The sequence below is a fragment of the Pygocentrus nattereri genome, chromosome 12, assembly GCF_015220715.1.
Source record: "Pygocentrus nattereri isolate fPygNat1 chromosome 12, fPygNat1.pri, whole genome shotgun sequence".
In the NCBI taxonomy this organism is placed as follows: domain Eukaryota; kingdom Metazoa; phylum Chordata; class Actinopteri; order Characiformes; family Serrasalmidae; genus Pygocentrus; species Pygocentrus nattereri.
The window spans coordinates 9,741,087-9,766,320 of NC_051222.1; the positions used below are offsets into that span (position 1 = coordinate 9,741,087).

The 25,234-nt window shown below is 42.4% G+C and overlaps 1 protein-coding gene across 2 annotated transcripts in view; it reads right to left on the bottom strand.

The window, feature by feature from the left end:
• Positions 1 to 16,799: 16,799 nt before the first annotated feature.
• Positions 16,800 to 25,234, bottom strand: part of grin2ab (glutamate receptor, ionotropic, N-methyl D-aspartate 2A, b) — a 148,180-nt gene continuing 139,745 nt past the window's right edge. For both annotated transcript variants that reach the window (XM_017717277.2, XM_037543621.1), the window contains exons 6-14: positions 24,506 to 24,708; positions 24,086 to 24,251; positions 23,806 to 23,959; positions 23,547 to 23,672; positions 22,714 to 22,943; positions 22,265 to 22,425; positions 20,989 to 21,176; positions 20,513 to 20,751; positions 16,800 to 20,329 (exon numbers count right to left, since the gene is read on the bottom strand). In XM_017717277.2, the coding sequence (XP_017572766.1) occupies positions 18,542 to 20,329; positions 20,513 to 20,751; positions 20,989 to 21,176; positions 22,265 to 22,425; positions 22,714 to 22,943; positions 23,547 to 23,672; positions 23,806 to 23,959; positions 24,086 to 24,251; positions 24,506 to 24,708 (3,255 nt within the window). In that variant the 3' untranslated portion in view covers positions 16,800 to 18,541. The remainder of the gene's footprint in view (positions 20,330 to 20,512; positions 20,752 to 20,988; positions 21,177 to 22,264; positions 22,426 to 22,713; positions 22,944 to 23,546; positions 23,673 to 23,805; positions 23,960 to 24,085; positions 24,252 to 24,505; positions 24,709 to 25,234) is intronic.

The window sequence follows — 25,234 nt, forward strand, 5'->3', positions numbered from 1 at the left end:
GATCAGTACGAGTGTCATGAAATGTACTCAGTAAATGAAGACTTTATTAAGAAATGCAGGTACGTGGATACTTCTGTGGCAGAAGTGACAGGAATTTCTTCTCACTTTCAGATTTTCTGCCCGATGACTTGCTATATAGAGAAAAATCAAAGCACATCAGGGACAGACCTGGACATTTGTGAGCAGAAGAGCAGGATGTGACCGTCTGAGCTTTAGAACTAGTATTATAGTTGACATAAATCCAGGGTGATGACATGTTCCTATGGGTCTATGGCCAGGATAGCCCACAGCGTGCTGAAGCAATTCATTTGTTTTTCAGGTCTGTGGCTGGAACGGAAAAAAGCGAACGTGGTCATATTTCATTTTTGTATGTTGTCAAAAAACCAACAACTTCACCATCACGAGGGCTCGTGTGCAGTACTCGTGAGGGTTCTCAGTCGCTTTAGGTCTTTGGCCACACAGACTAATAGGAGTCAGAGAGCTACTGTGGCTGGATGGGAAGCAGTAACAATAAAAAAAGTATGCAAGATATGGACAAAGACATATTAACCCAGTGGGCTTTAGGGGCTGCAGTCCAGGGCCAAAGCCACGGGCAGCGTGATTGTGAATAGTAAAAGGGGCTCTTCAAGGTTTCTTTAGTGAAGAAAATGGTTATGTAGAAAACCATGAACACTCAAGGAAACCTTTGCATGATTAAAGAGTTCTTTCCATCATGAAGGGGTTCTTCAGATTGATGGAGATTGTGCATGAATGTGCTACAGACGGTTGTAGAAAAGGGTTCTATATAGCACCCAAAAGGGTTCCTCTATTGTTACAGGCTTGACATTATAACAATAGAAGAAAGGTTCTATAAAGAACCATCTACAGCTCATTTTCCATCAATCTGAAGAACAGTGTAGTAACTACGTAGCTATGTTCATTTCACTTATCTTAAACATATCGCTGCACTGTGTCCGATTGAGAATAGGAAAGCAAATGCCGTAAGTGAACTTACCTCATGATTCAGCGCCATATACTGTTTACTGAAGTAGCCTAGTAGGAATATCAACGTCTTATACAGTCAACAACTGAATGTCAAATCAAATAAAGTGAAATTTAGTACTATTTTAACTATATTTATTGTCACTGTCTTTTTAGAGCATGACATGTGAAATGCCACTTTCTTCTCTGACTGCTGTTTCTCCCCTGTGCGAGTGTCACTCGAGTTTCGGTGCTCATCGCAAAGCACAGATCTGATTGGCTGAGTAGCGTCACGTGTGATATTTACAACACATACGATTGGTCTGTGATTCTGTCTGGCCACTAAAGTCGTACCGTAAAGGCTAGAAAAGTTACGTCAATTAAAACAGGACCACCCTGTCGAAATTAAATAATTCTCCATAGTTTAGCTGTTATAGGTCCAGGCCCACATAGGACAGCGTCTGGGTATCAGATCACATGGTGGACATCGTCGGGGTGGCACGGATATTTCAGCCATTATTTGTTTGTTTCGTTGCTTGTCTGGCCCGGTGTCTCTGAGCTGCAAATAGTCATACGAAGATGGCAAATGGCTAAAAAGATAGTTATACTTAAAGCAGAAACCGAGTCAAATCTTGCTCGTTTTGATGAGGCCCCTAATCAAAGGTGTTGGGCTGCCAAAAAAGCTTAATAACAGCTTCCTGGCCTAGATTCTACAAATCTCTGGAACTGCACTGCTGCAATGGGACACCAAAAGATAATTCCCTCAACATTCTTCCAAACGGTATTCCCTCAGTTGGTGTTATGATGATGGTGGAGGAGAGCCCTGTTTAAAAAAACCCTCATGCCCATCAGGGTAGAAATGTGTACTCGTAGAATAAAGGTGATCAGCCAACTGCAGTGACCCTTGCCACTAAGGGGAGCAGTGGACACAAATTATGCCATCAAAATGCCCCACACAGCATAACAGCCACTAGAGCAGGCCTGTACAGTTCTTTGTATGCCACACATGCACTCGCCCACTCGTGAGGAATTACTGTGATCTCTTTTTCCACATCACTGACCTCTCAAATGTCCGCTCGTCTTTGTATGTCCTGCAGCTCTACAGTAACATCCCTTTCTATGTAGCCGTGGGCTGTTCTTGCAGACCGTCAGATCACATCCTGCTTGAAGATTCTCAGTTACATGAGGCACAGTTGCTGCTCTGCTTCTCTTTACATATTGCTCTAATGGCCAGTTCATGGTTAATGAAAGTGCACCTCCAAGCAGGGTTTTCAACCCTATTTACTGATGTTTTTTCCATAATTCTAAGATAAGATGAGATAAGATAAGATAAGATAATCCTTTTTTAGTCCCACAGCGGGGAAATTCACAGTATTACAGCAGCAGAGTAAAAGAAGTAAGGCACTCAGTAATAGAAACAGGAAACAGTATAAACATTATCAACATTATAAATAATATAATTTAAAGTTAAATCTCTAGACTATTTACAACAAAATAAGAATAAGAATAAAAAGAGTTGCATAAGATCTTTATTGCACTTATGAACATATTGCACAATGAAAAATATTTACATTCTGAACATAAGTGTATATTGTGTGTGTGTATATTGTGTGTGTGTATATTGTGTGTGTGCGTGTGTATATATTGTGTGTGCGTGTGTATATATTGTGTGTGTGTGTGTATATATTGTGTGTGTGTGTATATTGTGTGTGTGTATATTGTGTGTGTGTGTGTGTGTGTGTGTGTGTATATTGTGTGTGTGTGTATATTGTGTGTGTGTATATTGTGTGTGTGTGTGTGTGTGTGTATATATTGTGTGTGTGTATGTTGTGTGTGTGTATATTGTGTGTGTGTATATATTGTGTGTGTGTGTATATTGTGTGTGTGTATATTGTGTGTGTGTGTGTGTGTGTGTGTATATTGTGTGTGTGTGTGTGGTCTACTGGGAGCAGTGCTGGTTGAACAGTCTCACAGCAGCAGGAAGGAAGGACCTGCGATAGCGCTCCTTCACACTTGGGGTGAAGGAGCCGGTCACTGAAGGAACTGCCCAGTGCTGCCAGAGTCTCATGCATGGGGTGGGAGTCGTTCTCCAGCATGGATGCCAGCTTGTTCAGCATCCTCCTTTCTCCCACCGCCTGCACTGGGTCTAGAGGAGTTCCCAGGACCGAGCCAGCCCTCCTGACCAGTTTGTCCAGTTTCTTCCTGTCTGCAGTGGATGCTGCTACCCCAGCAGACCACTCCATAGAGGATGGCTGATGCCACCACTGTGTCAAAAAGGAGTGTGTCCTCAGGAGCGCCCCCTGCACTCCAAATGACCTCAGTCTCCTGAGCAGGTAGAGTCTGCTCTGTCCTCTCCTGTAAAGTGTAGCAGTGTTGTCTGACCAGTCCAGTTTGTAGGTATTTATAAGAGTCCACTCTTTCATTGTCCGTTCCCTGGATGTTCACTGCTGGAGGGGGATGTGTGCGCCACCAGTTCTTTGGTCTTCCCCGCATTCTATGGGTGATTCCTAAGTGCAGATCACTTTAGTAGTTACTGGGTTCACCAAGAACAATTTTCTTCTTAAACACCGCAAAGTTCTTACAAAGGAATTCACCAATGTTTTCTTATTTGGGATTCGTTCTTAGGTGCGAACAGAATCTGCACACTCGAGAGCACAGCTCTCTGGTTTAGGAACACTCCATAAATCTGACATTGAATCTGACATTTTTCTTAGGAGTCTTCTTAAGGAGAAATTGGTAACATGTGGTAGGATGGCAAATGTAAGTGTAATATTTCTGGACAGAGGTTTATTCTCTATTTCTAAACTTCCTAAATGACGGCGATTTCATTGATGGTGGGAATACTTGTGTTAGTTTTCGTTCTTCTCACGGTTGCAACACTACACATTTCATAAGTAGACTACAGATCCAGAACTGTCCCTGCTTTGGACGTTACGTATTGGTTCAAACGTGTATTAGAAATAGCCACATCCCGGTGAGTCAACCATTCAGTGGCTTATTTTGGAGCGCTAGAATGGAGGTCATACTTTTCTGGTCTCAAGATGCTCTCAGTAATTTAATAACTGCTGTGTGTGCGTGTGTGTGTGTGTGTGTGTGTGTAGTGAATCACTCTGAGAGAGGGGGAGGCAGGCCGAGAGACGGATCTCGCCAGTGTGTCTTCGTTTTTAAGTCTGATGTCAGGATGATGTCGTCACTCGCGGCCCACATTCGCCTCTGACAGGTAACACCGGGGAGAGCATTTTAAATGTTAAGATATTACATTAAAAAATAAATATATAACACACCTTCATACATAAATGATGCGAGGCCAGAGTAAACGCTCTGAACTTCGGCGCGCCTTTCAGCCCCTCTCGTCTGAGTGCACACACACACACACACACACACACACACACACACACATGTGCACACACACACACACACACACACACACAGCAGAAAAGAGGAAGCAGGCCTTATAACATGTTACCACAGAACAGTTACAGCAGAGAGAGAGAGGAGAGAGCGAGAGAGAGGAGAGAAATAAAGAGAAAAACAGAGAGAATAAAGAGAAGACTAGAGAGAAGGAAGGAGAAGAGAAAGATAGACGGAGTGACAGAGCGAGGAACAGAAAGAATGAGAAGAGAGAGAATAGAAAGAGCACGACAGAACAAGAAGCAGAAAGCAGGGGAAGAGAGAGGGACAGAGCGACAGTGAGAGAGCGAGATAGTGAGGAAGAAGAGAGAATAGAGAGAGCATGACAAAGTGAGAAGCAGAAAGACAGAGAGGAAGAGAGAGAAAGAGAGAGAGAGAGAGAGAGAAGCAGAAAGAGAGAAGCCGGAGAGAGACAGAGAGAGGGGAGAGAGCTATAGAGATGAAGGAGAGCGAATTAAGAGAGTGAAAGAGTGGGAAAGATAGAGAGGAGAGAAAGAGACAAGAACAGAGCAAGAAACAAAGAGAGAAGTGAGAGGCAAAGCGAGGAGGGGGGCAGTGAAAGAGTGAGAAACAGAGAGAGAGAGTACAGAGTGAGAAAGAGACGGGAGAGAGAGATACAGAGATGTAGAGAGGGCGAGAACAGACAGAGATAAGGAAAAGAGAGATGAAAGAAGGAGAGAGTGACTAAGCGAGAAACAGAGAGGGAGGAGAGACAGAGAGAGAGAGTGGGGGAGAGAGCTAGAGAGAGGGAGTGAGAACAGAAGGAGGGATAGATCATAGGGAAGAGAGAGAGAGAGAAAGGGAAGAGAGTGACTGAGTGAGAAACAGAGGGAGGGAGGATAGGTAAGAGTAGAGGGAGAAGAGAGAGTGATGGAGAGAGAGAGAGATAGATAGAGAGAGAGAGAAACAGAAAGGGATAGAAAGAGATGAGGAAGAGAGAGAGAAATGAAAGAGGGCCAGACAGAGAAAGAGGAGAGAGAGAGAGACAGAGATGGAGGAGTAAGGGAGAGAGCGAAACAGATGGAGATAAAGACGAGAGAGAGAGAGAGAGAGACTCAGTTTTCTGTTCTCCTCCTAAACTCGCTGCTGCACGAGACTCCATTCCTGATCTTTAACATGCGTTTCACTGTCCAGTCTAACGACTGTGGCTGATGGCGCTGAAGCACAGGCACTAAATTTAATTCAAACATTTTGACTTCCGCTTCCCTCCGGGAAACTCACCTAAAATAACGCTCATTTGCATACACATTTGCATAAACAGCTCCCATTTGGTGTGTGTTTGAACGCATAATTAGACCCGGAACTTTGATTGCTTTATTTGTGCCGTCTCATTCCCAAGTGACTTCATGAATGAGCAGATTCACTCCGACACACACACACACACACACACACACACACACACACACACACACACACACACACACACTATGTGCATTTGTGTTTGTGGGGTATTTCCAGTGCCTGCTGTGATACTGTAGCTAAATGCAGCTGTGCTACACCAAACCTAAACCTCACCTTAAAAGACTGGTACTTTAGTTAAAACCGACAGAAATGCAGATATGACCAAGTGAGATGCTGACAGCTAACAGTACATCTTATATCCCCATTGCTGTTTTTCATATTATTGACCTTTACATTGTGTGTAAATTTACATTTACACATTACATACTTACACTAAAAGTAACGCGTGCTTTTCCTTCTATAAAATGACCATTTTGGAGATACGAAGTTTTGCTCTGACGATAGCGACACACACCGTATTTCCAAAAGTATTCGCTCGTCTGCCTTCACGCGCACATGAGCTTGAGTGGCATCCCATGAGGTTGTGTGCAGGTACATTTTTGTTCACTGAGGTACAAACAATGAAAATGGACCCTTAGAGGTACATCAGTGGTTTTAAGGTCCTCTCTTATATAGAATGTTCCCAAAGGAAAAGTTCACATTTGTACCTTTTCACAGCATCATGTTTCAAAATAGAACGTAAAATAAAAACCCTGGAAACAGGACAGGTTATAAAACATTATATTGTAGGGAGTTTTTGCAGTATGTGTGTGTATATCTATCTATACAAACACACACACACACACACACACACACACACACACACACACACACACACACACACACACATATATATATATATATATATATATATATATATATATATATATATATATATATATACACACACACACAGACAGATATAGATAGATAGATAGATAGATAGATAGATAGATAGATAGATAGATAGATAGGCAGATGGATAGATAGATAACTAGACAGACACAGACAGACAGACAGACAGACAGACAGACAGACAGATAAATAGATAGATAGATAGATAGATAGATAGATAGATAGATAGATAGATAGATAGATAGATAGATAGATAGATAGATAGATATCTCACTTTGAAGAATTTTCTTATTCATAGACTATAGAATTCAAGCATATATGTTTTTAGTAATATGATATATAATAAGTAACCTCATTAGACAGTAATGAGGTTATGTATTAAATGACTCAACTCCATTTCTTATTTTCACCGCTGTAAATGAGTGCAGTGTACCTTAACAGATAAATCATTCAAATCTAGCTGACTTTAATAAAATGCATTAGCTTTCCGTGCTACTTTAGTTACCTTGAACCACAGTGGACAAGAGCAGGTTTTGTTCCACGTCAACCTCCTCTTGTTGCAAAGCACTTCTTCACAACTGTAAGTAAAGTACATTTCATAGTTTTGATCCTTGATCTGTTCTCTTTGATCCTGATCTGTTCTCTTTGATCCTGATCTCTTTCAACAACACTCCCTGTAGCACAGTGACAGCAGGAATTGCATCCTGGGCCAAAGCATCCATGGAGCTTGTTGGAGACTTTTTGGCTGGCTAAAGCCAGGAATACCCACACACACTAACACGCCAGCAAAACGTCAAAGTCACTGCAGTGCTGAGAATGATCCACCACCCAAATAATACCTGCTCTCTGGTGGTCCTGCAGGGGTCCTGGCCACTGAAGAGCAGGGTAACAATGTGTGCAGAGAAACAGATGGACTACAGTCTGTAACTGCAGAGCTACAAAGTGCTTCTGTATGGTCAGTGGAGCTGATATAAAATGGACAATGAAAGAGTTTTATTGATCAGCCAAATGTTCCCACAGTGTTGAAATGGCAATATATTTGTGTTCCGCCTTCTGGGGTTTTCCAGGCACACTCACATATGCACATGCTGTTACACATTTCAGGTCATTCACTGTGTCACTAAGTCAACCTTCCGAGCGGCTACAGCTTCCGTGTGATGTGGAAGTGGACACGTTGGGCGTGTGATTCGAGTTTATTTCAGCACGCGGCTGTATAGTAGCTGAACGCTGCTCTATATTCTGCTCTTTGATGTGCTGCACACGACATGCTACATTTCAGTTACACACTGGCTTGAAGCACAGTCTCTACACACACACACACACACACACACACACACACACACACACACACACACACACACACACACACACAGGCAAAAAATTGCCTTCAGAGGAGAAAAGTGACTCGAGGAGTTGAATCTGAAAAATGAGATTCTCCTTCTGCCACGTGTTCAATATTCCCCTGATCACACAGAGCGCCCTCTCTCTCTCCTCTAAGCGTCATCCTCTCACTCTCTTTCTCTCACTCTCTCTCTTGGCTCTCTCTCCTAGTTTTCTCTTCCTCCAAGCCTCTTTCTCTCTCTTGCTTTCATTCTCTCCGTTTTCACTCTTTCATTCTATCCCTGTAGCTCTTTTCTTTTGTTTCTGTGCTTTTTCTCACTGTTTTTTTTTCTTTCTCTCTTTTACACTCTGCCGCTTCTCCCTTCCTCTCTCTTTTTCTCTCCTGTTTCTCTCTCTCTCTCTCTCTCTCTCTCTGTATTTTTAGTATTGGTGAGTAGGCGTCGCGCCCTTATGAATTTTCATGGGTTCTTCAGTGTGTAGGCAGAGCGCGCTCTTCTGGCAAAAGCTCAGATATACTCACTCATGTATGCTCACACACACACACACACACACACACACACACACACACACATTTCTTTAACTGTAATCCCAAAGAAGCCTCGGTTTCGATCTCTTTCTCTTTCACAGATGCGTACACAAACACACACACGAGAACACAGTGAGCTACTAAATGAGCACTGAGTGTCTCACAGTAGATTAAACCAATGAAAGATGACTTTTATCTAAAAATGGCTTGATCCCAGCCTCTGTCTCTCTCCACACACACACACACACACACACACACACACACACACACACACACACACACACACTTCAAAGCAGAAATCTCAACTAACATGTTAGTGCCATGATAACGCGGTAATAATCCCATTACACATCACATGACCTGCCAACGGTTTGCGCAGAAGTGCTGACCTTTTCCCTCCCATCTCGTGACTCCACATGTACGTACAGTTCCTGGCGACGGCCAGCTCTAGTGTAAAATTCACAATAATCTGCGCATTTGGGTGCCGCGATGAGTAGCCCGAGTGCATTTTGTGTCTCTCGCTCAAAAGAACATCGCATATGTCCACTTTGCTTCCTCACATCAATTATGTTAATTTGGCCAAGAAATCTGGACGCTTGCGCAGCCCGTCCGCTGCTTGTTTTTCATCCCATGTGCGGAGGCTAATAGGGAGAGACTGAGTGAGACTTAGTGGAATCGTTCGTTGTCATCAAGGTGTGAAACACAGGGGGAAATGGACCTCTAGGACCCACGTGTCTCAAAATCAAAGTTCTCGGGGGTCCCTGAAAATGTCCCCTTGTGATGTTATGCTGTCTGTGAGGGAAAAGTAGATGCTCTGATACAAAGTCAGGCAAACGTTTACTATAGGCTTCGGCCTGCTAGTCGGACCCCCTTGTATTCAGATCTAATGTCTATGAATGGACATTTTTAGAAGTTTCCATGTTTATCATACAGTGTTAGAAACCACAGAAGCAGGTCTATTTGAAATGACTTAATAGCCAGGCTTGCCTGAATAGGCCAGATATGATGCTGTAACAGGAACGTCTGAGAAATCAGCTCCAGTGCAAAAGCCAAAGAACAGACTCTAATTACCAGAGAGACTACAGTTACCATGAAGTGCGCACCATAAAGGGCGTGATGTCAAAAGTATCGGTACTTCACTCCCAACTCACTGCCAAAATGAACAATACATCCTATAGTAGCCGCAGACAAACCCAACCCAACTCAAAGCTAACATGGTTGCTGGTTCTTCTGAATGGTTTATTGGGCCTTTCTCTGAACACTGTAAAGATGTATTTATTTTATTATGTTTGGTAGACATGCTGTAGCGTTTGAATGGCTAGCCAGGTGTTGGAATAATATAGTTATGTTTTATATTTTTAATAACGGTTTGTTTTTGGCTGCCCTGTGATGAACTGGCCACCTGTCCTGGGTGTATCCTGCCTTCCGTCCAATGACCGCTGGGATAGGCTCCAGCACCCCCCCTGCGACCCTTAAGGAGAAAATGTGTGTGTGTGTGTGTGTGTGTGTGTGTGTGTGTGTGTGTGTGTTTCTGTCTCTGGATGTTTATTTATTTATTTTGTTAAGAGAGACTATACTAGTCCTTTTAGTCTGAATTATCTAAATAAAATACAATAAAAAAGAAAGAAAGCATCCTTTTAATAGCATTTCCTTCCAATCAAATTGGTACTGAGCATCATTAAACTGCACTGGAATTGGTAGTGAAACTCTCCTTTCTACCATTTACAGCAACAAAAATGTTTTTCCAAACTGCGTGAGAGCGACAGAGAGAGAGAGAGAGAGAGAGGGAGAGAGAGAGAGAGAAAGGGAGAGAGAGAGAGAGAAAGGGAGAGAGAGAGAGAGAGAGAAAGGGAGAGAGAGAGAGAGAGAGAGAGAAAGGGAGAGAGAGCGAGAGAGAGAAAGGGAGAGAGAGAGAGAGAAAGGGAGAGAGAGAGAGAGAGAGAGAAAGGGAGAGAGAGAGAGAGAGAGAGAGAGAAAGGGAGAGAGAGCGAGAGAGAGAAAGGGAGAGAGAGAGAGAGAAAGGGAGAGAGAGAGAGAGAAAGGGAGAGAGAGAGAGAGAGAGAGAGAGAAAGGGAGAGAGAGAGAAAGGGAGAGAGAGCGAGAGAGAGAAAGGGAGAGAGAGAGAGAAAGGGAGAGAGAGAGAGAGAGAGAGAGAGAGAAAGGGAGAGAGAGAGAGAAAGGGAGAGTGAGAGAGAGAGAGAGAGAGAAAGGGAGAGAGAGAGAGAGAAAGAGAGAGAGAAAGGGAGAGAGAGAGAGAGACAGAGAAAGAGAGAAAGGGAGAGAGAGAGAAAGGTAGAGAGAGAGAGAGAAAGGGAGAGAGAAAAGGAGAGAGAGAGAGAGAGAGAGAGAGAGAGAAAAGGAGAGAGAGAGAGAAAAGGAGAGAGAGAGAGAGAGAGAGAGAGAGAGAGAGAGAGAGCCTGTGTGCCTTTCTGTGGTCATTAGCACTGCACACATGGATCCCGTCAAAATGAATGAAAGCATTTTAAGTTGATTAGACTGAAACGGAGTAAATGTGTCAGACTCGTGCTGTTTTCCTTTCGCTGGGCCTCCGTTTCTCTTTTATCTCTCCGGTTTCAGTCTCTCACACACCCCTCCACCTCCTCCAAAGACACTCCACTGCATGTTTGGGCTGTACAACCATCAGCCATATTATTATGACCACCTCCTCGTCTCTATAGTCATCAGTCTTTTTATTAGTTTAACCAACCATATAAAGGGCACCTTGTAGTTCTACAGTTACAGACTGTGGTCCATCTGTTTCTCTGCATACTTTACCCCATTACCCTGTCCTTCAGTGGTCAGGACCCCCCATGGACCCTCACAGAGCAGGTACTATTTGGGTGGTGGGTCGTCTCAGCACTGCAGTGACACTGACGTGGTGGTGCGTTGGTGTGTGTTGCTCTTTACTGCACTTACAACTATTATAAACAATTCTTTTACCTAGAAATGTTTGTTTAGCAGCCCAGCCTGAACAAAAGGGATTGTTTTTATGTGGCCATAAGAATTTTCATGAACACATGAACTAAAAAGTTAATGAAATGGATCAACAATCATCATAGAATCATAAACATAGGTTCATCTTGGTTTAATCAAAGCCTTGTTTTTATATACAGCATGTTTATTATGCTCTTGGGCCGTTTATTTCATATACTCGTTTATGTCTGGTCCCAAGTATCCTATATTTTGCGGCCGATCTAAGCAACATTTTTAAATATCTCGGTGCATTAAAGCCAAATTCAGTTCATATGTGCTTTGGTGCATATGTTGAGTGTTTTACAGCGGCTTTAAATGTGGAGCAGTCAAACAACCTTTAGAACTGGAACTGTGTGCTTTTTGTAGTCGATCATCTGGTACTTTGCATCCTTTATTTTAGGCTTGTCAGTTAGCATATAATTACCGGCTAAGGACTGTCGGGTCGTTATTATGTAATCATACGTTTTCAGTTATTACGTGATCTAAAACAGACTTGCTTATGTGGCTTCTGACACTGTTTGACATGCTGTTTTCTACGAAAACGATAAAAGCAGAGTAGCAGCCATCCTGAAGGCTGAATTGTGGCCATACTTTAGTCTATAGCTTCGTAGCTCCAGTCCAAAAAGGTAAAGAAGCAAATCTCAGCTACGAAACGTGATTGACTAGATTCTCTCTGTAAACATTTGCCAACGCATTCCTTTAAACAGGCTTTTTATGTGTGGTTATTTGGTTTGCCGTGCAATGAAACTGATATATTAATGTAAGGCAAAAAATATCTAGAGCTAAGATTTAAGGCATGAAAGGCACAGAGAAGTCAAAAAAGAAAAAAAAGACATTTTTACTTATTTACAGCGTTACATAAGAATTAGGTGGTTCATCTGTACAATGCACAATACTACTAAACAAAATACAGACAATACAGATGGTGTCAGTGCACATGGACTAAAAGCAGAGGAATTCCAACCTTTAGGAGAAGACGACATTAGGAGAACACGGGTGGGGGCTCTGTTGACGAAACCAGGACGTGTGTTGGAACGTACATGAGAAATAGTGTGTAATTGTGCTTTAAAGCAACCATTTAGCGACATTTCTCACTGATAAGTCTCACAAACGTATATTTGCAAGGGTGGGAATCAGGAGAATTTCTAGGGTCTGTATGCCCTGAGATTCATAATAGCAACGTGGTCAAAGTATATCGAGTGGCGGTCAGCAGGCCTCTACTACAGACCAAATCTCGCTGAGATTAAAAACAGTGTTGACGCACCTGATCCCCACCCGACAAGCTCTGGCTGTGGAGCGGACTACGTTAACAGTCAGTGAAAGCAGTAAAAGAGAAAAGATTCTCTCTTCACAGTACAAAAGTGTCACAGAGCATGCATCGACAGCATAAAGCTGTAGTACAGTGAGCCATTGGAATTCGCTGGCAGATGTTTGAATTTCTGAGATATTAAAAAGACTGAAAAAGTCGTAAGAATCTCTGAAATGGCAAAAGTGTTCCTAAATTTTTGGACCATTTCTATTGATCCATTTAAATGTTGACTCAACATAAAATGTTTGTCTGTGCATGAACACGTCTTGGGCGCTAATATTCTTACCCCTCTGGTCATCTTTGGCGTCATTTTGACCCCATTCATTGTTTGTCGTGTCTAAATAGATGATCGACTTATTTATTCGCAAAGAAATGAAAAGTACCTCACACATAAACTTGGGTAGCAGTTTTGATTCCGATCATTTTTTGGAGGGTTTAGTTCGTTTTAGTCTGAAGACAACAGGAAGGTTCCTGAAGACCCCGAACGACTGTCTCTGCATGTTGTGCCGAAATGTATATCCAGTCAATGACACGATTTAAACTTGCCTCACCAACATAAACCCAGTTTAGCAATTTAAAGCAACATTAGAGAGGATTTCGGCACTATATGTGCCTCCAATCGAATGTTAAATGATCCCTTGTGTTGTCAGCCGCGGACGATTAAGCTCGTGACGGCCAGATTCCTTATGGGCTTCATATTATCCATAAATTAACCCGTTTTTTAAGATATTATATATGCCTTGTTCATATGCCAACCCACACTTTTCATTTATTCATTCATTCCAGTCGGTCATTCTTTCCTTGCTTCATTAATTCATGCTGTCGCTCAAGGTCTTACAGAGATCGGAGACGTTGACTCCGCCCCTGTGGTAATATAGTATGGAGGTACCTGTCAAAATGTTGGTAGAACTTTATTTAAAGGTGACATATATGGGGATCTCATAACACATGCATGAGCATCAAATCACATCTGTAAGGCAGATATGTAAATAGCATTGTACTGACAAAAGGGGTCATTTGTTCCACCTGTACTTTGTTATGAAGCATCATTCCCAAGAAATGAAGCTTGCAAGGCAGAAGCATCATTAAAAGCTCTCTTTATGGGTTCTATGTGTTTCTACTGCATTAGCGCAATTTCTATTAAGGAGAACATCTGGATGTCATATAGGTCCACCTGTTTGTTATAATAACGTAGTATACTGTCTAGAATATCTCAAAACTTTCTATATTTAGAAGCAAAATGTTTGACTAAGAGTATTTCTAGTGTCTAGTACAGGATTATAAATATTCACGCATATGGGAAAATATGTATGTAGATGATTCGTTTAGGCTTGAGGGCATTGGCATCTTCCATAGAACCAATAAATGGTGTTTTAACTATGCCTCCATTACTTGGGAACGATGCTTCAGAGTTGGTACAAAATACAGCAAAAATGTTTTACTTGACTTTAAGGCCTCTTATGACAATGCAATGTAATTTACTTTTCAACAGGTGATCATGAGATGACTGGCATAAGGTGTGTATAAACAATACCATAAATATCAGGTGTGTAGAAGTATTGCTGTGTGCTCATGCATGTGTTATGAGTTCCCTTTGTAGGTGGTGCTTATATAACAATAAAAAGTCTATCTTTATACATATTTTTCAATGCATTAGTGCCAACAGCTTGAAAATGTACAGTATGAGGTGTGCCAAGTGGCCTTTGTGGGAGCAGATGGACAGTTTGTGTGTTCCGTCGTCCTACTCTGTACTTGCTTTCTATGGATTCACACGGCATGCACTGTAAGAATCAGGTAAACTTAAGGTTATAAGGGAACTTCACAGCCTTTTTGACTTTACACAACTGGTCACCAAAGTTCACCAGAGACTGAATGCATAAGCTGTAAGGTATGATGCTAATTTGGAGTAGACCTGATGTTTTTTTCACAGCCTATGCTAATTATATTGCCACTGGTGGAGTTTTTACATCAAACTCATCAGGGCTGTAGTAGATCTGAAGGCCTTGCAGTTGCATGAATGTCCAATGGGTGTTAATATAGAACATAAATATAAAATCTGTTTTAATTATGTTGAATTTTTGTGAACTTTAATATGGTTAAAAGCAGTAGTACTTTAATGTGTTACATTACACGCACTCGTTGAGCATTTTATTAGGAACACCAATACACCTCCTCATTCATGCAATCATCTAATCATGTTGCAGCAGTGCAGTGCATAAAGTCATGCCAGCGGCTTTAGGTAACGTTCATGTCAACCATCCGAATTTGGGAAAAAATGTGATCTCTGGTTTGAGTATTTCTGTAACTGCTGATCTCCTGGGATTTTCACGGAAGACGCTCCCCAGAATGGTTCGGTAAAGTAAAAACATCCATGGAGCGCCAGTTCTGCGGACAGAAATGCCTTGTGGATTAGAGAGGTCAACAGAGAATGGTTTGAGCTGACAGCAAGGCTATGGTAACTCGCTGTACAACGCTGTACAATCATCTCAGCATCTCACAATGCACAACACATTGAACCTTGAGGCGAATGGGCTGCAACAGCAAAAGGCCACGTCGGGTTCCACTTCTGGAACAGAAAGCTGAGGCTGCAGTGGACACAGGCTGACCAAAACTGGGCAGAAGAAACTGGAAAAATGCAACCTGATAAGATGAAACTCGATTTCTGCTGAGGCACTAACCTTGACCTTGTGTCTACCATCCAGGCTGGTGGAGGTGGTGTAATGAATATTTTTCACTTTGGGCCCGTTAATACCCATCAGCCATCGCTTGAATGCCACAGCCTATTTAAGTATTGATGACCGTGTACTTCCCTTCATGACCACAGTTTATCATCTTCCCATGGCTACATCCAGCATGACAATGAACCATGTCACGAAGCAGAAGCCGTCTCAAACTGGTTTCATAACCATGGCAATGTGTTCTTCTGGCTGGATCCGAATACGGCATCTTTGGGATGTGATAGAACGGGAGACTCGCAGCATAAAACATCTTGTGGAATCCATGCGATGAAAAATCGAGGCTGTCCTGGGAGCAAAGTGGGGCCCTACCCAGTATTAGTAGAGTGTTCCTCTTAAAGTGCTCAGTGAGTGTAAATCACAGTAATGTGCTGATGTTCCTAAAACTATAACCTGTAGTAATAAGCTTGTGTTCAATAAAAAATGCAGAGAAAAAGTAGCCCTCTAACATTTTTGAGAGCTAAATTTGTAAATCTGCTAGAACTATTTCTAATGACCAATATTTTGGTGTGTGTTTAGGTAACACAGCATAAAAGATCATCTTCAGGGTAATAAATTACTGAGCTAACCAGCAAATGGAAAGAATGGCAGTGAAAATTTATCATTATATTCTCCAATAAAATATGTATGAGATCTTTCTGATTCGTCAGAATGCAACTAAAACTATCACAGCCACTGCATAGTTGTAGGTATTTATGAACTTGTACAGGTATTGTTTCTTCAAGGTTTGGAATATGACAGTTTCCCAGACACATATACTCACTACTGTTGGGCTAAAAGCTACTTGGAGTATCAATATTAATTGGGAATTTTTGTCCAAGACCAGGTTTAATATGTCTGGATAATGAGCAGATTTTCCAGACAATGACTAAACAAACTAAAGCCATTTCACATATTGAGAAACACAATGAATGGAGCTGCAATGTCTGAAAACACTCGGTCTAAATAATAATAAAAACTCATACTAATATAAAGAGGATGTGGAACAATAAACCAAGAGCCAGTCAGGAATTAATATAACCAGTGGGCCAGTTTTAGTGCTATGAAAACAAATGCTTTCCAATAAGAGCAAACTGTGTTTAAAACCTCTTTGTTGGTAAACTCAGCTAATCCTGGGGCTGCCACAATGCTGTTTCAGCACTTAGCGCTCTGGGCTTTAAGTACTACTGAATTTTTACCCGTTTGTGGGAATTCAGACTGGGACTATAAACAGGTCTTCAGAGAACTAATGATTTAAGAAAAAAGTCTCTAATGCTGTAAAGCTTTTTTTTGTTTTTTTTATTATTGTCTATTGTCAAACCATGAGTGGCGAAGAACTGTTTGAGCTCGAAGCCCAATATATACCCTGAAATGTTAACCTCGTTCAACTCCAGACACAATCAACTGAAAACACAGCAGAAACATGTGGTCCAGTTTGACATTTTCGCCATATGACACTTTTATGCTTGTATTCAAATGACAATCAAAATCACATTTGAGATGATCCATATTTCCATATTCACTGTAAACATTTACTCCCATTCACATCAAAAATTAAAAATAACAATTCTGAAAGTCTGACCATAGAGAAGATTAACATGCTGTTAACTTTTTTTTTTATACATATGCAATTAAATCACATTTATAAATTAATTTTACATGTATTACAATTCATAAATTAAGTGAACTAATAATAAAACATATTAAAACTAGGAAATTTCATACATAAATATTATATTGCAACCTGATATTGTGCATATCGCTGGAACGACCATTATATTCGAAAACAACCAAAAGATAGTAGTGAAGTATGGGCGTGTGGTTTAATTCTGCAGGAAGTGGTGTGTTTGTGCATTGGAGGCAAACAGGAAGTTCTTATATCTGTGGTCCTGCAGTGCAATGTGTGACATCATTTGTTTGTATGGGCTCTCAGATTACAGTTTCTTTCCCAAGTCCCTTTGCGTCATGTAACCATTAAAGCATAGTTCTCTCCATAGCTCTCCGCTTCTGAATCTTTCTCCCTTTTTTTGCGTCTTCCTTGCTTTCTGTATTCTTATACCATAACGATATCCATGCTCTGCACACCACTTGGTCAGATATTTGGCAGTGTATAAAACTGTGTAAAAATGACTCGTCTCACATGTTTTCTCTAGACAACTATAGAAATAACCTCAATCTAATAAAATTTAGAAGTCATGTGTCATTGTTGTGTGCCCAACACTGGTGGCTCAGAGAAGAACGGTGTCTTCCTGCTTATGTTTGGCATGCAGGTAAGGTAAGGTAGGAGGAAGAGGAGGAGGAGGAGGAGGAGGACAATAAAGTTCTTAACCTTGACCTTAAAACGTGATTCTAAGCTAAGTGGTGTCCTTCCCCAAATACACCAAGAGTTCCTCCTGTTATACGGTCAAAAATAGACTGAGACGTCTCATTTAGGTACGTTTTGTCAAGTTTTGCACTATCAGTGATTTCTGCTAATCATATTCGCTTCGTGTGGAGTTATTTTCTTCCCTCGGTTTGACTTTTACAAAGCTTTTATAATCTATTAGAATTTTTGTTTACGAACTTTGCAGCGCTTCTTTTCGGTTTGGACTTGAGCAAGTGTTTCTGTGCATCTTAGATATACTGTGTGTGTGTGTGTGTGTGTGTGTGTGTGTGTGTGTGTGTGTGTGTGTGTGTGTGTGTTATTTGGACTTCTGTTGTTTCAGTTGTGTTTGTGTATCATATGCACAAATTTTACTTCATTTGTTTGCGTGAGTGTGGGTGTGGTCATCTGTGCATGGGATTTTTTTTGGTTGCTCGTTTGTTGGTGTGAAGAGGGAAACTCTTTGGAGCTGCCCCGCGATTTCCAGCAGCTTTTGTCGCACTTCCTCTCTACGGCATGTCAATGTCCGGACTGCATGTGCTGCCGTCTTCGGTGTTTATGTGGAAGACACAGAGCTGCCGCTCAACTAGAGGGGAGGACCTGATGTAATGTTGAACTTTGAGAGATTTGTCCAAGAGCAGGGAACAAAATATATTCCAACTTTTTATTCCCGCCTAGATGTAAAGCTTCACTATCCAGTAAGCTGTCTCAATATTAATCCATATCCACATGGAACGTCCCGTGCTTTTGCGTAAGGCATCCTTCTTGGAGTCAGTCTCACTGTCTCTCAGTCTCTTTCTCTCAGTCCTTCAGACATCGGACTCAATGCTGGGCATCCTCTTGTAGACACGCCGGGCACCACCTGCACTCATTGCTCTGGGGGTTGGGTATGTTCCAATTGGGGGAGGGGCTACATAAGGCATGACATGCTCGGGGTAAAAGAGGTCAGGAGTTGCTACCCCCATGCCGAGCCCCTTGCCATCAGTGACCTGACCTAATGTGAGCGGCACCAACTGTTTGTAAATGTCCGTGGAGCTGCGGCCGTGAGCCAGACGCTGGTCATCGCGGAGCGTCTGCAAGAAAGGGTTCTCCGTCGGGCGGGCCGGATACATTGACTTGCTGCGCCGGCCAATGCCAAGCCCACTAACACCCACTCCGGCAAGTGTGTGGTTAAGGTGCGTGGACTGGCTCTTTGGGGGCTTGTCTAGGATCAGGGTGGAAGTGGGCATATTGGCATAAGGAGCACTGTCCTGGAGGCTAACCCGACGTGAGGAATTCTTCTGGGGCAGGTTCTCATAGGAATGCTGCCGATGAATGATAACACCTTCATTCTGATAGTGGCTGATAAGCCCTTCACCCTCTTGGTCATTCTGGGGAAGATAAGCAGTGAAGGAAGCATCAGGCTGGGGCAGAAAAGCAGAGAAATTCCTATCTACACTCCCGCCCCGAATGATACTGACACCTGCATCAGGGTGGAGGAACTGATCCTCGCTGATGTCATACAGGTTGCCAGAGTGCAGACAGGCATCACAGCGGTACTGAGGAGACCGCACTGTATAAAGCCCAGAGTAGCTTGACACCTTTGACAGGCAGCTACGGCAGTGGGTCTGTCGGTGGTCCTGTATGGAACTAGGTCCACCGGGACTGACTCCTACCCCACCAGGCTTGCCATATGTGTTGTACTTCTTCTCCTTAGCAGCAGCAGAGACAGTCTGCATGACATCTGGCTCGTGAACCTGAGTAAGCAGGTTACTGTTCAGCTGCAGAATTGGCTGTTGCTCAGAGGAGGAGGGAGGGCGATGTTTGTTGTCCCTGTGCTCGCTGAATATGTCAGGGTAGTGTAGTCCGTGATCTTGGTCAATGGAGTCAATGGTGTAGATCTGACTGCCCTGACTGCTCTGAGAGTAGATCTGGCCACTGTGATTGCTCTGTTGGCTGGCCTGGCTGCGCAGTGTTGACAGTTCCACGTCACTTAGGTCCCGTGGCAGGCGGTTGCGTTTCCGTAGTGTTTCTTTGACCTTGTGCTGCTTCTGTAGGTCGACACGGCCAGAACAATCAGACATGTCAGAGCGTGCTTGAGGATCTTCTGGCAAGTATCGCTGGCTCTTCATAGTTGCACGAGGCTCGATGGGTGGGGCAGTGGGGGGTGGGGAGTTGTCGGTGGGTCCTTGGCCCTGTCGTAGTGTTTCAACCGACTTCTTCCAGAGTGCACGGGACTTGGAGGCAGGAGGTCGCCCTGGGTCATTACTACCTACTGTGCTGTCATCAACAGACTGTGCATCAACTAAGCTAAGAGCACGCTGCCCAGGCAAAAGAACGTTGTTGAGAGGCTCTTTGTGCCGATTGGCAATCATAGTGCTGGCATTGCTGTAGACAGTGTCTTTTGGACCAAGGCTATTGCCTTTGTTCATAAGTTCCAGCAAGCCCGGGGTGTGAGGGAGAAGGCTGGAGACAGGTCGTTTAGGAGAGGTTACCCCTAGGGTGGTAATCTCTTTGGCAGATTTCAGTAAGTGCAGCATGTTCGCCTGAGGACTGAAATTCAACTCTGGAGACTTTTTCATCTCAATGTGAACACCATGAATACAGCTCCAGATACCCTAAAGAGACATGCAGAGGTACAGATCATGATCGCAAAGACAGAAGCAGACAGAGAAAGAAATTGTGATTTTATATAACCTGTGTTTTGACAAGGTTTAGTGTGGTAAATTGTTTTTACTGTGTTTGTCATAGTGTCATAGTTTAGAGCAGGTGTTTATTTTTTCTCCAGCTGTATTTCTTACCCTGCTGATAGTGAAGAGGAGTCCAGGTCGCCCAGAGCACAGACCAGTGAAACAGTAACGGAGTCGCCAGTAGAAAAGGTGCTCCCAGGCAAAGGTGATTAGTGACAGGGCCATGGCAGCCGCCAGCATGTAAAATACGCCAGCCATGTTGTCCACATCCAGCTGACTGCTCATCACTTCATTTTTCTCATTATGGCAGATACCCGTCAGCCACTGGGCCTCCAGCTCCTCCATTTCACCTAGTCCAAGACAAATATATAAATCCTCGGATAAGCTCACAAACAGAAAGGCACTGATTATCACAAACACACCGAGCCTTACAGAGATATAAACACACAAAGCTGACAGATGCAAGAAAGAGTAATGCAGACGGACACACAGATTTCTTGACATCTTGACATCTAGCCATCTGTAGGCTGCATTTGATATTTGGAGTGCTTAAAGAAACAGACAGAAATATAAGACAGTGTTCATACCATCTCCAATGATCCCAAGGATGGCAAGGTCAACCAGACGCTTCCAATAGGATCCTTTCTGAAGGGCTATGCCATAACCAGTGGTGGCAAAGATATAGCCACTGCCAATAGTTACCAGCTTACAGCCGTCGTCTCGCCCCGCCATGTAGTTTAACACGGCTGCGTCATATATGAATGCATCCAGTTTGCTGTAGAAACCAATAATTAATAATTCACTCACCAAATCAGAACAGCAGCTAGTGCAACAAGTGGAAGTTGTGACAGCTTATGACTGCAGAACGAAATGGGGGCCATATTACAGAAATATCCTAACTCTGAAAACTTTATCTGTTTACTCACCATGACAACTTCAGTTAGGACTGAATTTAGGACAGTAACTAATACAGAATAAGAACTTCATAATCTTATCCATTAACTTCATGATAGACAACAGTGATACAGAACCTTGTCTTATAATTGTCCTAACTTCAAGAGAACCACAGTGGTGTCTCAATTTCTGTTTTAACTGTCCATTTCTATTGTTTTTAGACAAATGTGATGGGCTTCAGGTTTTACTACTTGCAAAATGGCCTTACATTTGTTTTATACTGTATTTATTTATATGTATGATGGTTTGACTTTTGTTTTTTTCCAAACACATCATTCAAAATCTTTCCAAAGGTTTCAGGCACTGCACATGTGATCTCCACATGATCTCCACATGATCTACTTTGTTTGTTAATTGATTGGGTGATGAAACCTCATCAGAGAAAATATTACACTGATAGTGATGAAAAATTATGAGACAGAGTTGAACATGTGGTTGATTATTAGGAGGAATAATGTTAGTATGGTCAGCTAAAGCATTGGGAAATGGAAACTGAAACTGAGGAGCACTGATAAAGAGTAGTGGGTGCTGTCACATATGATCAATTTCCAGTTTATGGCACTTTAGTTTTGACCTTTACATCGTTAACAGTCACTATCTAGATAAATAACTCGTATTCTTAACATTATTTTGATTATGTGTTTATGTTTCAGCTGTGCATGTATCGTCAGTTGCTAGGCAACAGAGATCACAGCTGATTGTCGACTTACACTGAGTAGATTTACTTCTGTAATACAAATTTGCAAAAAATCTTATCTAGATCTCGTCAGATCATAACTTGGGCCTAAAGATAGGAAGTTTCTGTAACACTGCTCCAATCCTGCAATCTTCTGTAAACATTTTGTACCACTAAAATAATGCAACAAGGGTTCACATCCAGCATTTAGATAAGACTAAGTGCTGTCATACCCAGTCTTTAGGCTGACTAGTGCATCTTGGACTCCAGTCTGGTGGTACTTGACCATGTACTGGTGCATGTCTGGGTAGTTTTTCCTGATGTTCCTCTCTGTGCTGCCATTTGGGACTGTACCAAACCGGAACGGTGGTGAGAAGGAATATGGACTCTGGAACTGGAAGGAACAAGCAAAACATATCAGAGAACCACAGCACCAACAGTGATATTATGTGACACATAAAGGTAGCTACTATCAGCTGTAAACCTTATTCAGGATTTGGTGGAAATAAAGTCTCATAGTTAAGTTTTATTTCACACCGTAAAGCTTTATAGCTACCAGTAAAACATAAGCTCTGTGGGTGAGTGGGAGGCTTTGTGTGGACGAGCCTTCATAAAAAACATTTGTTTTATGTCTAGGGATATGGCAATATAATAGATTAGATGAGGAAGATAAAAGTCTTACTTTTCTGTCACTGAGACCAGTGACCTGGTCCACAAACTCCTCCTGGATCATGAAGGCAGCCAAGTTTGCAGTGTAGCTGGCCAGGAAGATCACAGCAAAGAAGGCCCAAACAGACACGATAAACTTACTGGTGGTGCCTCTAGGGTTCTGTACTGGCACAGAGTTATTGAAGACCAGACCCCAAAGAAGCCATATGGCCTTGCCTATGGTGAACGATGGACCATGAGGGTCTAGAAAGAGAGACAGGGAGTTTAAAAATTTACACAATATCTGATGATGTTTTGTCCAGCCCTGTTTAACTCCTTAAACCCAGAGTTAATTCCATTGACAGGTTCAGACTAAGGTACTACTGCAGTTATTGCTGTTTGGACACTGTTCTGTAACCCTGTTAGCAAGACTAGGTTAGTGTTGTTTTTGTTCTTGGCCAGTCAATGTTTAACCCTTTTAGCTTCAAGTTAAACCCATGGGGCAGTCATGGGCTGGAGTTTGGGGAACCAGCCTTGTGACCAGATCAAGTCACCGATCCACTGAGCAAGGTACCTAACCCCCAATTGCTCCCTGGGCGCTGAGGATAAGGCTGCTCACTGCTCCGGGCAAGTGGGTTCACTGCCCCCCAGTGTGTGTGTGTGTGTCTTCACTAGTGTGTATGTGGGTGTTTCATTGCACAGATGGGTTAAATGTAGAGGTGAAATTTCCCCATTGTGGGACTAATAAGGGTATTTTAATTTGCGGTTCTAGACTAATGTAGCTGTTTTTGATCTACAGGCACTGTTTAATGTGTGTGTATTATAAGACATTGTATCACTGTATAAAAGAGTTTGTTTTTTTTTTACCTTTGCCCTGGGCTAGGTTTCTGTTGAAGCCCAGTGGACTGATGAACTCGAACAGGAAGACAGCAATTGCGGTGACGATGAGCAACATCACAAACATCATTACCCACACTGAAGCACTGAAAGGTTCTGAGGGCAGAGAAAATGGAGGGAAAGGGTATGAGAAAATAGAGAAAGCACGAAACAGAGAGCACGACAGAGAGAAGGCAAGGTCTCTGAAACAGCCGCTTGGGGTTGTGACATTTGTTGAGAAGTTTATTACCCAAAAACGCAGAAGGGGATACTGTTCCATTGCTGCGGGAGACCATAACACTGATGCCCGTTTCTACAAATGGGACTGAGAAGTCAATGACCTCTGACCTCTCCTCATTTATCGTCAACGAACCAACAGCCATCACAGCCTTTTTGTAAACCACCTACAGAGCAGACAGCAGATCAGTTACAGGGATGGATGGATTGAAACAAACCAATAGACCGACAACTGCTTTATTTGTCTGTTTATTTGAGAAATGACTTTGTTAATTCATGTATAAGTGACTGACCTCCCCCACCATGCCATTCCACACGTTATTGATCTTTTTGCCGTGCTTGCCGTTGGTTACCAGGTAAAGGTCATAAGTGAACTTTACATTCCTGGCAATCTTCTTCAGGATATCTATACAGAAGCCCTTACAGCACTGCTTGATATAGGAGCCACCCGTAGTGTTACTGGAATACAAAATAGAGAGGCATCTTATATGTATGCGTGTGTGTATGTACTTGATGGAAACCTTCCAATTCCAATTATGGATACATGTTGTCAAATATTACTGTTATTAATGCCAAACTGTACTCTCAATTATCAAGTAAAGAAAGCCAGAACAATGAAAAATATATCAACACTTGGAATGATGATGCACAATTTTTGGAACAATTTGCACTTATCCTTTTTATGTTGTTGGCTCTGTTGTACTGAGACTTACTCTTTGATGTGTTTCCTGCAGGGTACTGAGTTGCGCATGCAGGTCCCAGTCAGAATGTCCACGTCATCTACAATAACGAAGGGTCTCTCCTCCAAAGTCACAATGCTTAGATGGTTGTCATCTGCTTCTGTGTCTCCAAATGAGTTGTAGCGGGGCCACACAGGGAACTTCAGAATCAATGAGTGGTTTTCCCAGCGACCCATCTATGACAACACAGATATATACAATCATCTAAACATATCTGGCCACTGCACAGACAATAATAACATGATTGTTTTGCTTTTCCTTGGATAGCAAAAACGGGATGTTTTATTTGCAGCCCTTTGCACAACTGTCACAGACAACATGAACTTCACCAATCATTGTTGTCCCTGATGTTGGCATGGTGACAATCAAGATTGGTTATGTCCCAGCAACTGCTGCCTTTTGACAAATGTCAAAAAGATTATCTTTTCCTTTTATTTGTCATATGTGGGGCTCCAAAAGCAGCACAAACTGAGTGAACATCCAAGAGGACATGTGAAAGGATTCATTATATACCTAAAGTCCAAGGGAACACAGTAAAATATTTGAACTGTTTATGTGATACTAAATTGAGTATTAAATTAAACATCCTGAAAAGCATGAATGAAAAATATATTATAAATATGACAAAACACAGCATCTCTGATCAGACCTGAGAACTGTGTGGGTGTGGCTAATGAGCAACTTGATTGACAGCTCTCTGTC